Source organism: Oryzias latipes, chromosome 2, assembly GCF_002234675.1.
Source record: "Oryzias latipes chromosome 2, ASM223467v1".
NCBI classification, from domain to species: Eukaryota; Metazoa; Chordata; class Actinopteri; order Beloniformes; family Adrianichthyidae; genus Oryzias; species Oryzias latipes.
Window position 1 is genome coordinate 15,638,736 of NC_019860.2, and position 15,774 is coordinate 15,654,509.

Here is a 15,774-nt window from a genome sequence, read left to right on the forward strand (position 1 = left end):
TCACTTTATTACTATCTCAATGAATATAAGAAAAATATCAAAAGATTTATGATAACTAGGCTGCTTTGTCATACGATAGCTCCTGCTAGGCTGCTACTACTAGCGCCGCCGCAGAGCTCTTTGATGTATGCCGGCATTTGGGCAACTGGCTGGTCGGTTGACAGACAGACAGCTGATATTGTAGTTTAGGGTCAAATAGGAATAATAATGTTCAGGACTTGTCCTTTATTAACTTTAGCAGTCGGTTGCTTTACATTCGAAGGCTATTAGGCTACATGGTAACTGACTAGCCGATCATATCCTGTTATTAATTTACGTCATAGATTTACAGCAGATACCTTCACATTTCTGTCTGTGTGTGTCTCATCACATTGCATTGAAGACACGGAGGATGTTTAGAGAACAGATTTATTTATTTTAAAAAGCACAGAAGCAATAACAGATCGACCATTCTTGCTTTTATTTTTACCCCTATTGAATGCTCACAGAGACACGGAAGTAGCGGCAGGAAGCGGCTTTTGCAGCAAGATGACTGGAGGGCATACCACAGATCATCATGTGAATGAACGTGAATACGATGGATGCTTCTGTGCTTTTTAAAATAAATAAATCTGTTCTCTAAGCATCCTCCGTGTCTTCAATGCAATGTGATGAGACACACACAGACAGAAATGTGAAGGTATCTGCTGTAAATCTATGACGTAAATTAATAACAGGATATGATCGGCTAGTCAGTTACCATGTAGCCTAATAGCCTTCGAATGTAAAGCAACCGACTGCTAAAGTTAATAAAGGACAAGTCCTGAACATTATTATTCCTATTCGACCCTAAACTACAATATCAGCTGTCTGTCTGTCAACCGACCAGCCAGTTGCCCAAATGCCGGCATACATCAAAGAGCTCTGCGCTAGTAGTAGCAGCCTAGCAGGAGCTGTCGTATGACAAAGCAGCCTGGTTATCATAAATCTTTTGATATTTTTCTTATATTCATTGAGATGTAATAAAGTGATCATTTTTGTTTTTCATGTTCCTTTTTTGAACGAATATGGGTCACAGAGACACGTAAGTTACCGCTGAAAGCGGCTTTTGCCGGCGTACAGAGAGCATATCCGCGTGAATGACTTATGACGTGAATAATTATTGCGTTCGAACGGATTAATTATTGCGTTCGAACGACATAATTATTGCGTTCGCACGACTTAATCATTTCGAGGGAACGGAATAGTATTTTGACGGAACGCAATAGTATCTTGTGGGAACGGAATAGTATTTTGTGCGAACGAGATAATAATCTGTGGGAACAAGATATATTTTTATATCTTAATGTCAGGACACGGGCTCCGTAGATTGCATGTTAACTGAAGGGAAAAACAACTACCAGGGTAAAATGTCAAGATTTTAGTTGAAGATTGTTACAGAAAACAAACTTAACTTTTATTACAACTTTTAGAAAAAAACATTGAGGAGAGACTGTACATCAATACAGACTATAGAGTTTCACCTTTTTAAATTTTTGGATGCTGGTGTGCTGCGGGATTTTTTTAAAGATAAAGTGTGCCTTGGCTCAAAAAAGATTAAAAAACACTGCAATAATGCACAAGAGGCCATGTCCTGTTTCCTATATGGCACTGAACCTGCACATGCAAATAATGCCGATTTGGACCGTTTAAAGACCAACTCCAAGGGAAAAAATCACATTTTATGAGCTTTTAACATGATGGCGGACATATATAAATAAAGTTAAACTGAAAATTGCATTAATTATGCCCGAGAATATGACATTTTTTTGGTTAATAACAACAATCATGATTACAAGACCGCTGATAAAGCTTTACGTATAGATCCAAAGAAGATTGGGGTGGGACTTGAAATCGTTTCATTATTGTAGATAATTTATCAACTTATATAAATGTTTTTTTAATAAAAATGTGTAAAGACTCCTTTAACTTTCAAACTCTTACTGCTTTTATGCATTTCTTATCATTTTATGCCTTCGGTGCTTGTTTTTGGAAAACGTACACCTTGCCCAAGGAGAACAGTTGAAACCAGCCAACACAGGCACATTTGCAGAAATGTTCATTAAAGTGCATTGTCCCTCTTTACATAAATATTGAAATAAAAAAAATTCAAGAGACGAGCAAATTGTACGTTAGTCTTGTCTTTTTTCCATTGGTCAATTAAAACATGAGAATTCTGTTAAATTACAATAAAACACGATAAACAAAGATTAAGAAGTGCCTTGTTTGTTAAAGCTGTTATATTACTTTTACAGACCTTTATTTTCTGCAGTGCTGGCTTCGGTTTAATCATGAAGAATAATATGAGAATTTAAATTAGTGGCTGTTAACTCAGGCCCATCATTTCCTGCTGAATAAATCAACAAGAGACAGAGTCTGGGAACAGCAGCGTTATTAGTTTTCCTTGAGAGCTGGTGAGTAATAGTTGGACTGGGAGCACAGGTAAACACTCCTAAATGTAAACTGCTGCTGGACGAAGCACATCAACTACCAAAGTGCTTTAATCTTCATTTAGCATCAGCAAAAAAAAAAAAAAAAAAAGCTTTGCTCCTTCTACAAAATGAAGATTTATACTCCTTCCCTCCAACCTGATTCATGTTCACATTACAGAAGGACGCTGCGGTCCCAAACAGGGGAAAGGAGAGCCCGATTATTATTCAATGCAAATATTGGTGGTAGCATAGCAACAAGGGCCACTGTGTGTCCACGACGACCGTGGCTGCTGAAGAGTTTCTGCAGGGGGATACAGAAAAAAAGAAAATCCTGAAGGGTGGAAGACAGACGTAAAACCCAAAGAGAGACCAGTTCAGGACTGAAACTAGGCGAGCATGAAACAGGAAATAAAATAAAAGTGACGGCTCCATTCACATTTCTGCGCACACACCGCAGACGTGGGCCTCCTGAATCATGAGCTAATTAACAGATGTGTGATGTAGGGAGGACGATTATCCTCCAGGCACCTTCATTAAAGCCAGAGCCCAGAGTTTGTGAATTCGTTCATTATTTTGCTCCGGTGTCGTTTTTCAACTGTCGGCGGGATTAAGCGGGGAAACGGTGTGAAGCTGCAGTTTTTACCAAAGAAAGATGTGCCTCCTCTGCAACCGTGCTTTTATTTCCCCCAATGGTCCAGCGCACAATGCTGTTTAAAGTCAAAATACAAACTTCCGTATACTTTAATAAAATTAAAAAAAGGCTCTCTGTCAAAATGTCAGTCTGTTTTTGTTTTTTTCTACAGATGAGATGAGGGGGACACAGCTGCAGACAAGCTGGCGTCCAGACATCCTCAGCTGGAAGAGGAAAATCCACAACTTTAGTCGGAAGCAGAAGTTGCTCAATTACACTAGAAGACTTATCCAGCTCGCCGCAGCTTTAGCTCCAGCGTTCACGTTCCTACTGTAGCCTTTGAACCCTTAATGTGATCAACATGGATCAACTCACGGAGAAAAGCGCACCATGCAACACTTTATAATAGTAATGTGTTCTCGAGCTCCAGAGTTACTGTGAATGCAGTTAATAAAGTCTAACCGACTTTTCTCTGACTCTCGTCTTGCGTATAGCTCCATGCGCCATATATATCCAGTGGTGGACAAACTTGTTGGTACACCTTGGTTAAAGAAAGAAAGCCCACAATACTAACTGAAAAGACTTGAAACGTTCAAAAGTAACAATAAATTAAAATTGATTGAAAATTAATCAAAATCAGCCATTACTTTGAGTTGTTGATTAGCAGAATTATTTAAAAAAGACCAACTAATGAAATAGGGCTGGACAAAAATGATGGTACCCATAACTTAATATTTTGTTGCACAACCTTTTGAGGCAATCACTGTAATGAAACGGTTTCTGTGTTTGTCAATGAGCCTTCTGCACCTGTCCACAGTTATTTTGGCCCACTCCTCATGAGCAAACTGCTCCCGTTGTCTCAGGTTTGACGGTTGTCTTCTCCAAATGGATGTTTCAGCTCGTTCCACAGATGTTCAATGGGATTCAGATCTGGGCTCATTGAAGGCCACTTCAGAATAGTCCAACGCTTTTCTCTTAGCCATTCTTGGGGGTTTTTGGCTGTGTGTTTGGAATCTTTGTCCTGTTGGAAGACCCATGACCTGCGACAGAGACCAAGCTTTCTGACACTATGCAGCACATTTCTATCCAGAATGCCTTGATAATCTTGAGATTTCATTTTACCTTGCACAACTTCAAGACACCCTGTGGCAGATGCAGCAAAGCATCCCCAAAACAGAACTGAGCCTCCTCCATGTTTCACAGTAGGGACAGTGTTCTTTTCGTTGTATGCTTCATTTTTGCGTCTACCAACATAGAGCTGATGTGTCTAACCAAAAAGCTCCAGTTTTGTCTCATCTGTCCAAAGGACATTTTCCCAGAAGCTTTGTGGCTTGTCGACATGCATTTTAGCAAATTCCAGTCTGGCTTTTTTATGATTTCCTTTCAACAGTGGTGTCCTCCTTGGTCGTCTCCCATGAAGTCCACTCTGGCTCAAACAACGACGAATAGTGCGATCTGACACTGATGTACCTTGATCTAGAAGTTCACCTTTAATGTCTTTGGAGGTTGTTCTGGGCTCTTTGGATGCAGTTCCAACTATCCGTCTCCTCAATTTGTCATCAATTTTCCTCTTCCGGCTGCGTCCAGGGAGGTTGGCTACTGTCCCGTGGGTCTTAAACTTCTGAATTATATGTGCCACTGTCATCACAGGAACTTCAAGCTGCTTAGAGATGGTTTTATAGCCTTTACCTTTACGATGTTTGTCTATAATTTTGTTTCTAATGTCCTGGGACAATTCAATCCTTCGCTTTCTGTTGTCCATGTTCAGTGTGGTCCACACCTTTTCACCAAACAGCAACGTGACTATTTGTCTCCCTTTAAATAAGCAGACTGACTGATTATGGGTCTGAAAATAGCTGTGATGTCAATTAAAGGACATACCTGAGTTCATCATGACCCACTGGGCAATTAGTTCTCAGTCTTTTATGGAGGTCCCATCATTTTTGCCCAGCCCTATTTCATTAGTTTGTATTTTTAAATAATTCTGTCAATCAAAAACTCAAAAGTAATGGCCGATTCAAATTTCAATACATTTTAATTTATTGTTGCTTTTGAACGTTTCAAGTCATTTCAGTGAGCATTGTGGACTTTCTTTAACTGAGGGGTTACAACAATTTTGTCCACCACTCTATATATATGGCGCCAAAAAGTCGGTTAGACTATCTATCTATCTTATATATATATATATATATATATATATATATATATATGCGGCTGGGTAGCTCAGTTGGTAAGGTACAGGACTGTCACGCAGGAAACCTTGGTTCGATTCCCAGGGGCGGAATGAACAATATAATGGCAATGGTAAATGGGGGCAATTACCATAACAATGGAAATGGGGCAATTACCATAACAATGGCGAGCAATTAACATCACCCAGTGAGGGTCCTTGGGCAAGACCATTTACGCTACAGCCTACCTCACAAACATGAGAGACAATGAACCACATGTCATGCCGGCTCAGACGTCGCCCGGCCAAACAAGGTCTGCGTCAGGTGCTGGGGGACCAGAGCACTCTGATGGAAAGTGGGCTACTGGAACAAGACGGAAATGGACTAGATGCGAGAACAAGGTTCTGTTAGAATGCTACTACTCAAGTAATCCCAACCAGCGTGGTTACATGCAGAGAATGTGGAATGAATGGATGCTTCAAAACCCACAATCAAGGCTAACTGCCAAACAACTGGTAGCCCAATGCTCTAACATCCACAAACGGCAACTCCTATCACAACTTGAGATTGAAGCGATACAATACAATGGCAATACCCCGGGAGAGCCAGAACAACAGGTCAGAGAGGAGGCTATACTACACTCCCACCCTGAGATTGGGTACACAGCCCCAACAACCACAGTTACGCTGAGCGAGGCAGCAACTGACCTGAAAGACAAGATCATGTCTAGAATGAACACTTGGCAACCCCGACACCAGCTACAACGGTTAAGTGATGTACCGCCTGAAAGTCTACTGGAAACTGTGAATGAAGCATTGAGGGCAATTCCTACCACAACCATCACAGAAACCAATGAACTGGTTTACACTTCAGCAGCAGTGATCCTTGAGATGCTTGGCTATAAGAGTAACCATGGGAGAAAACAATACCCACCATGGAAGCAACGGTTAGAGGCCAAAATCAAGGCAACTCGGAAGGATGTGAGTAAGCTGACAGAGGCTCAAAGAGGTACAATGAGAAAGCAAGTACCTAAGAGATACAGCCAGATGCCCATACCTGAAGCACTGGAAACTGCCAAACAAAGGCTCCTAGCATTGAGCAGCCGCCTAAAGAGGTACACAAGAGACAATGAAGCCAGACGGATAAACAGGCTGTTCGCAACTCAACCTGCGAAAGTGTACGCTCAGTGGCAGGGTCAAAACAGCCGAGCAGACCCACCAAGGCTAGAAACTGAACAGTACTGGAAAAGTATATGGGAGAAAGAGACAGCACATAACAGCAATGCCCAGTGGCTGGTCTCTCTGAGAGAAGAACATAGCAACCTCCCTGAACAGAATCCAGTAACCATCACAGTGGCAGACATCCAAGAAAGAGTCTCAGGTATGACGAACTGGACAGCACCGGGCCCTGACATGATACATGCCTACTGGCTAAAGAAGCTCACTGCACTCCACGAGCGCCTGGCAGCACAAATAAACCAGCTGCTAAGAGATGGAACTCACCCCGAATGGCTAACAGAAGGGCGAACGATCCTGATCCAGAAGGATCCATCAAAGGGTGCAGTCCCATCAAACTACCGGCCAATAACCTGTCTCTCCACAACATGGAAGCTCATGTCAGGCATCATTGCAACCAAGATAAATAGGCACATGGATCAATTCATGAGTGACACACAGAAGGGCATTGGTAGAGACTCCAGAGGAGCCAAACACCAACTCCTGGTTGACAGAACAGTCGCTCAAGACTGCAAGTCACGACACACCAACCTGTGCACAGCCTGGATTGATTACAAGAAAGCCTATGACTCAATGCCACACACATGGATCACTGAATGCTTGGAGCTGTACAACATCAACAGGACTCTAAGAGCCTTCATAGGAAACTCAATGAAGCTGTGGAAAACCACCCTTGAAGCCAATGGGAAGCCACTTGCACAAGTGTCCATCAAATGTGGGATATACCAAGGTGATGCTCTGTCCCCACTGCTGTTCTGCATAGGTCTGAACCCCCTCAGCCAAATAATCAACAAGACTGGCTATGGATACCGACTCAGAAATGGGGCAAACATCAGTCACCTCCTCTACATGGATGACATCAAGCTATATGCTAAGAGCGAACGTGACATTGACTCCCTGATCCACACCACCAGGATCTACAGTACTGACATTGGGATGTCATTCGGGCTCGAGAAATGCAGTCGGATGGTGACAAAGAGAGGCAAGGTAGTCCACACAGAAGGGGTCTCACTCCCAGAAGGAACAATAGCAGACATTGAGGACAGTTACAAGTACCTCGGAATTCCACAGGCAAATGGCAACCTGGAGCAGGCAACAAGGAAAGCTGCAACAGCTAAATACCTCCAACGGGTAAGGCAAGTCCTGAGAAGCCAGCTCAATGGCAAAAATAAGACCCGGGCAATAAACAGCTACGCACTGCCAGTTATCAGATACCCTGCAGGAATAATAAGATGGCCAAAGGAAGAGGTACAGACCACGGATGTTAAGACACGAAAGCTCCTCACCATGCATGGAGGGTTCCATCCCAAATCCAGCACCCTGAGACTGTATGCTAGCCGCAAGGAAGGAGGCCGAGGACTAGTGAGCGTAGAAGCCACTATCCAGGATGAAACATCCAAGATGCATAAGTACATCAAGCTCAAGGCCCCAAATGACAGTGTGCTCAGTGAATGTCTCAGGCAATGGAGAGCAGAGGATACAGTGCTGGAGGACAGATCCTCATGGGAGGACAAACCCCTGCATGGGATGTACCACCGGACCATAACGGAAGTGGCTGATATCAAGAAATCCTACCAATGGCTAGAAAGGGCTGGCCTACAGGACAGCACTGAGGCACTCATCCTTGCAGCTCAGGAACAAGCCCTGAGCACCAGAGCAATAGAGGCTCAGATCTACCACACCAGACAAGACCCAAGGTGTAGGCTGTGCAAAGAGGCGCCTGAAACAATCCAGCACATAACTGCAGGGTGTAAGATGCTGGCAGGTAAAGCATACATGGAGCGCCACAATCAAGTGGCTGGAATAATATACAGGAACATGTGTGCAGAATATGAACTGGAAACCCCAAGGTCAAAATGGGAAACACCTCCGAAGGTTGTAGAGAATGGGAGGGCAAAGATCCTGTGGGACTTCCAGATCCAGACTGATAGGATGGTAATGGCGAACCAACCAGACATTGTAGTGGTGGATAAAGAACAGAGGAAAGCCGTTGTGGTGGATGTGGCAGTGCCAAGCGATGGGAACATCAGGAAGAAGGAACATGAGAAACTGGAGAAATACCAGGGACTCAGAGAAGAACTGGAGAAAGCCTGGAAAGTGAAGGTGACAGTGGTGCCTGTGGTAATTGGAGCACTCGGGGCAGTAACCCCCAAGCTGGAGGAGTGGCTGCAACAGATACCTGGAAAGATCTCAGACATCTCAATCCAGAAAAGCGCAGTGCTAGGAACAGCTAAGATACTGCGCAGAACCCTCAAGCTCCCAGGCCTCTGGTAGAGGACCCGAGCTTGAGTGAGAAACCACCCACGAAAGGGTGATAGGGGCAAGTTTTTTTATATATATATATATATATATATATATATATATATATATATATATGACAAAAGTTCAAAAACAGACCATTTGTTGATGCTACGCCTTATAATCTGTTGCGCACTATAGTTTGGAAAATACGGTCTTCAAATGATCAATAATGGAACAAGCAAAGTTTGGTTTTACCAGTTTGAGTTGGTTCTGCGAAAAAAACAACAAAACACAGTTCTGTCTTCTTTAAAGGACCTTTCGTTTTTTTTTTTTTTTATCGTGCTAGTAATAACTCAAAAACAGAAACAGCTGAACTGCTTCCTCTGCTCTCTGCTTTGATAGAGCAGAGAACACCAGAGGTGGATTATCTCTTCGCTGGCGTCACATGAAGCCGTTACTAAGAATAACCACAAGTTTCAGTGAACTGAAGCACATCTGCAGCCGTTTGCTCATCTGCGGTGCCCTGATAAAATATATGGCATCTTTCATAATTAGCGCCTTCTGTCCATCTGCGAGGATCATGGTGCAGTACTCTCAAGAATCACTGGAGGGAGGCTCGGGGAAAAGGCAGAAACGTTCACCGGCTGTGCTTAAACCATGTCATGACAGAAGTTGGCCGTAGGCTGAGGAAGACGTAAAGACTACATTGGGACCTAGCCTTTTAAACATATGAAGACACAGATTCACTGGAATCGTGATGAACACTTGAACGCACTTGAACTTGAACGCAGGGGAATGCTGGTGCTCGGTTATCTTCCTTAAAATAGAAAAATAGGAGCTTTTGTCCTTGACCAACTCAGAGTTTAGACTTTCCTTCGTCAGATCGTACACACAAACAGTTCCTTGTACAGTATATTCGACACCCACCACTGGTCTTCACAACACATCCCATGAGACAGTGCTGTTGATAGAGCTCTCATCCAATTACAGGCATCTAAAGGTGACCTCTTGTCCTCCATGCCTCTGCTCTATATGTCACAGACGGCAAATGGAGAGAGCTGGTGTCTCCAGAGAGGGAGGGGGGCACCAAGATTGTGTTCAAGTGCACCTCTGAGGAACGACATTGTGCACTTTCCCACTGTCAGGCTCTATTCTGGTAGTTCATCAGGCAGTCCTGGCAGGCATTAAGCTATAATTGGGTCAGACCTTTACAATAAGACCAGAAAACACAACGGTGTCTGCTGGTGTTAGCATGCTTGCAGAGCAGGATGTTCCTGCAGCTGCAGTCACAAGTTCAGACACACGTGAGGACCGCAGGACGCTCAGGGTTGAGCAAAACTCAGATGGACAGAGCTTCAATAAAAAACTAAGGCGGGTGTAGATGAAGATCCACCACCAGAAGCTGCTTCGAAATACACCTGTTCACACCCTTAACCCTTGTGCTATCCTAGGCACTTTACCATTGGGAGTGGGGTCATCTAGACCCACTAGACAGTGCGCTGAACCTTTTTTCTTCAATGATTTATGATCTTCACTGGTGTCCATTGGATTACATGAAATCTTTCCACCTTTCTCCGCCTTTGTCATGGTAGGAATAACACGTCAATTTCAGGGCGGGGTCATCTAAGATAACACAAAGGTTAAACAGTGACACTGCAACCTCTCTACCACAACCAAGGCCAAAGAGCGAAGGACACCCGAGACAAGATGGTAGACCTGAACAAGACTGGGGGGAACCAAGGCAAGCGGTTTAGTGAGAAAAGATCAACTGTTATTAGAAAATGGGAAAAATACTAAATCACAGACAATCTCCCTTCACCTGGAGCTCCTCAAGATTTCACCTGGTGGAAAAAATGATCTTGAGAACGATGAAGGGAACAGCACAGAACTACACAGAGGAACTGGTCAATGACTCGAGAGCTGGAATCACAGCATCAAAGGGTACTAAAGTAACAACCACGGCATCATGGATAAAGATCCTGCAGTGCTACAAAGGTCCCCCTGTTTAAACCAGCACATGTTCACGCCCGTCTAAAACTCTCGAGAGAGTTAATCAAGTCTGACCGACTGACTCTTGTCTCGCTTACTGTGGCTTATATTTTGGTGCACCTTCTACATAACTTCAAAAATAGGCCGTTGGTTTGACGTTCCGCCCTATAGGGCATAAAATACGGTAGACGAGAATTGGACTGATTTCCATAAAAAAAAAAAAAAAAAAAAAAAAGTTCCTTTGCCTGTGTAAAAAGTCACTCAGTGATTAACCTGCGAAATGATTCAAGTCAAGCCAGCCCTAAGAAGTAAGTACATTGCTTTGAACTACACAGGCTGTTGATCAGAACCACAGAATTTTACTCCTGTAGAGTTTTACATGCAATTTAAAGAGCTGTTTTGGGTTAGACAAACAATAAAATGAGGTGGTTCAGATTCCTGCCGCCGTCTTTCCTAATTGCCTAATGGTGTTATGATTGTTTTCTCGGTTTGCGGATGACTTTGTGCCAGCAGGTGTGTCTGAAAGAAAATGTGGCATATTCATGGGTTTGTAGATAGTAAAACACACACTCACACACACACAAAGTGACTGCAGCAGGTAAGAACAAGTCTATAATGAGACAAACTGAAATTAGCTGCTTTTTTGACGTGATTCTAGTCTGGCAAAATTCAAGAAAAATACTTTTACCCTGAAATAAAAAAAACAAACTTAAGATACATTTTCGATAAATACATAGTAACATAGGAAGCATAGTTTTTTTCAGAAGATAAAAGCAGCTTTTGTGCACATTTTTACATAGAATCCATAAGACCTGCATTCCCATTCAAAAACTGACTAAGACTTTGGTTAAAGTTTCAACTTTGGGAATTTATGTTTCATTTCATGAACCACAAGAAAGGGAAAAAAAAGATTCAGTAATCAGAAAAGGGCCTAATTAGCAGAGATAATTGGTCATCTGGGCTTTTCAAACATTTTTCTTATATTTCTACAGTTTGTAACTCAACTAAGCAAAGATAGTTAAAACCAAAAGTGGATTCGTGTAAACTTTTGCAGAAAATGTTGGCACATTTCTACGCCTTTGAACTTCTTTTTTTCTTTTCACTCAAAAGCTGCAAAGTTAAAAAAAAAGTTCCAAGGGATATTTCTCAACTCTATACCCTGATGTTTACTATAATTAATACTATCTTTGAAGAAATGAAAAAATATTCTTTTAGTCCAGCAGCTATAATTGCCATTAACCCTTTCAAGACGCACTCAGGTGAAAATTGTGCTTTTGGTGTTTTAATGTATTCTTGTGATTTAAGACATGTACTCTATATTACCAAAGGTATTTGCTCACCTTCCTTGATCACATATGAACTGAAGTGCATCCCATTCCTAACCCATAGAGTGTAACCCTTGTGCTATTCTGGGCACTTTAACGTTGGGAGTTGGGTCATGTAGACCCACTAGACAGTGCGCTGAACCTTTTTTCTTCAATGATTCACCTTTTGCTACTATTACAGCATCAACTCTTCTGGGAAGGCTGTCCACATGGTTGAGGTTGAGGTCACACTAATGTTGGTGGAGAAGGCCTGGCTCTCAGTCTCCGCTCTAATTCATCCCAAAGGTGTTTGTATCGGGTTCAGGACAGGACTCTATCCAGGCCAGTCAAGTTCATCCCCACCAGACTCTGTCATCCATGTCTTTATAGACTGGTGGACAGTCATGTTGGAATAGGAAGGGGTCGGCTCCAAACATGGAATTGTCCAAAATGTTTTGGTATCCTGAAGCATTCAGAGTTCCTTTCACTGGAACTTAGGGGCCAAGCCATAGTCCTGAAGAACAACCCCACACTATAATACCTCCACCACCAAATTTCACACTCAGCAAAATGCAGTACGAAATGTAAAGTTCTCCTAGCAAACCTCCAATCTCAGACTCGTCCATCAGATTGCCGGATGGAAAAGCGGGATTCATCACTACAGAGAAGACGTCTCCACTGCTCTAGAGTCCAGTGGCGCCGTGCTTTACACCACTGCATTTGTGTTTGCATTGAACTTGGTTAAATGTGACTTTGATGCATCTGCTCGGCCATGGAAACCCATTCTATGAAGCTTTCTACGTTCTGTACTTGGGCAAATCTGAAGGTCACATGAAGTTTTGAGCTCTGAAACAATTGAGTGCAGAAAGTCAGCGACCTCTTTGCACTCTGCGCTTTAGCATCCCCTGACCCCTCTCCATTAGTTTACATGGCCTACCACTTCACGGCTGAGTTGCTGTCGTTCCTTAACTCTTCCATTTGGTTCTGACAGAGTTGACAGTTGACTGTGGAATATTTAGGAGCAAGGAAATTTCATGACTGGATTTGTTTCACATTTTGCATCCTATGGCAGTTTCCACACTGGATTCACTGAGCTCCTGAGAGAAGCCCACTCTTTCACAATTGCTTGAAAAAAACAGTCTGGATGCCTGAATGCTTGATTTTATACAGCTGTGGCCAGGCCAAGTGATTAGGATACCTGTTTCTGCTCTCCCTTTTTGTTTCACTGGTAATTGGGATTGGGAGGGTCTGTAAACTAGTGGCGAGCATGTTCCGCGCCAATGTCTCGCCCCCGACCCATAGGTAAACTTTTAATAAACTACTGTTGCTCTCAGAAACTATGTCCAAGAAAATGACAGTTTTTTATTTCTTTTCGCCCAAAAAAAATCAGCACAATACGGCGTTAAAAGGGTTAAATACGGGAGACAAAAGCAATATTTGCATGGCCATGCTTTCCAGAAACAAGCATTAGCTACTTGCATTATCATTTTTATCTGTGGTCGTTTATAAAATATACATTAAGCAAAAACCAATGCATCCCTCACACCAATAAATCTTGATCAGGCATGATTGATTGTCCATTAGAGCCTATTGTTTTCCTACTAGCGTTTCGTGGTGGATCCTGACTGCTGTATGTCATTCACTGAAAAGCATCTCTGAGGAACAGAAATGACTCACGCTGGTCAGCTTTGGAGGGCGAGGCGTGGTTGAGTTTCTCCAGAGAGTCGCTGCTGCCCTCCTCCAGGATGTAGTCAAAGTTTAGGATGAACATCATGACCACCCCCTCCTCATTCTTCACAGGGATGATGTGAGTATTGCACAGAAAGTTTGAACCTGTCAAAGGGAAGACAGCCAGTTAGAAATGTTTGCTTTTTCCATTTGGAGAGCTTCTAATATAAGCCACATCAGCCCAGGTCCTCCTTAATATTCACATTCCTGTGATTTCAGATACAGAATTACCAACAACACCTGAATTTAGAGCAGGTAGGCCAATAATAATGGTTTAAAGAGCAACTGAAGGATTTCTTGGTGCAGAAAGTGGAAGTCTGGGTGAAAGAATCAAAGGGTCCACAGAGCCAAAAGCCTCTGAAGCTTAAAGATCCCACATCTAAAGTCATTGTTGTACATTCGACCAGTGGTCCCCAATCTATTTAGTCCACGGATCCGGATTTAATATAAGAAAATATTTTCATGGAATTGCCTGTACATGGCTGAAAGCCTCCAGCTTTCCATGTCTGTTGAGGGTAAAGTTTATGTTCATCCTCTGTGAAAAATATCTGCACCTGCTGTAAAATTTGTTTGTACACTAGATTTCATGTAGGAAACATTAAAATGTTATATAGATTATTCTTTAACCCATAACTGTCGAAGGGGAAGTTAAAAATCACGCCAACTTTAGCCCCGTCTGACTTTTAAGGTTTGACGGATAAATCAGAGGAAAAAAAAAAGGCAGAAAGCATATTTATTATGGTGTGTGGGAACAACTATCCCAATAAATCCATAGTTGGTGTAAAGACTTCTTGTTTTTGTGTGTTAAATTAAGATTTCTTTTATTTTAAAGTTGAAGGCGCGTCTGTTTCCTTTCTGGATTTTTTTTTTTTAAAACAAACTTTCCAATTATGTTTGTTTTTTGTTAACTCTACTTGCTTGGGGGTTTCAATTTAGTGGATAGCGCAGCCGCTTTAAGAAAGTAGTGGGTGTATTTCTGACACGTGACAGAGCGAGAATAGGCTTTATAGTAATGCACATTCAAGAAACTATTTCCAATAAAAAGGCTGTGTAAATGTGCAGAAATGCGGGTTTTATGCTTCCCCACTCAACTTTTCCACTATTACGCGTCGCTACGCAGGTTTTTAAGTCCATTTTCGGGCTTAAGAGCTGCACCTCCTGGATACCAAATCATCAATAAATATGACCCCAACCATGCTCTGGGAGGAACTGGTGATCCATATAAGCAAAATTTCAACTCGTTCTTCTTGGTTCAAGTCATTGGTAAGTCAATGAAGCACAATGTGACAATGTTTGCAGTAGGACAACATGACACCAAAACACGCCTCATAAAGTAAAGGTTAAAGCCCAAATAAAAATCACAACAGACTTATCAAATGCCAATAAGACAAAAAATTGTTGAAAAGTTTGAAAATCCAACATAAAAGTGCAATTAATGTATAATTTTTAACTTAAGGAAACAATACTAAATTGTAATAAGGCCCCAAAGGACCAAACGACTGCTGCCGGGCCATAAAGCATTGACTTAACCAGATCTGGGGTTGCAATTATTCATAGTGGTAATTAGTTCCTGGTAGAGTTTGTAGTTGAACTAAAAGGTTTTGGGTTGACTATTGCATCTGCTTTGCCTGATTAAAAAAAGGAGCCTTCAGATGTGGCGGAGCTGCCGTTACAGGAAAATGTGTGTGAAGTTTAAAATAATAAACATGGATATCTCTGGAAGATTCTTCCTCTCATATTAGACTAAGTCCTGCTGTCACCACGCTGCTATTTATAGCTCACCCAGCAGGCTGGCAGCCAACAGCGCTTCTTTTCTGGGGGGGGGGGGGGGGGGGGGGGGGGGGGGGGTCATACTGCTGCACAAACACGGCACTCAGTGACAGTGACAATAGTGCTATGTAAGCATCCAAAAACAGCCACATGTGCAGGTCCAATTAATAAGGCGGAGGGTTTCATATTCTGCTGGACCAGGCCGCTCGCTGCTGCTAACAGTACATCAGTGTCATCATAAGTGGATCGAGCCAT

General features: G+C 42.5%; 1 protein-coding gene across 5 annotated transcripts in view; it reads right to left on the reverse strand.

Annotated features, from left to right (window-relative positions):
• Nucleotides 1-15,774, reverse strand: part of LOC101169590 (potassium voltage-gated channel subfamily H member 7) — a 98,242-nt gene that overhangs the window by 46,624 nt on the left and 35,844 nt on the right. For all 5 annotated transcript variants that reach the window (XM_020710299.2, XM_020710294.2, XM_020710292.2 and 2 more), the window contains exon 3: nucleotides 13,699-13,854. In XM_020710299.2, coding sequence (XP_020565958.1) covers nucleotides 13,699-13,854 — 156 coding nt within the window. The remainder of the gene's footprint in view (nucleotides 1-13,698; nucleotides 13,855-15,774) is intronic.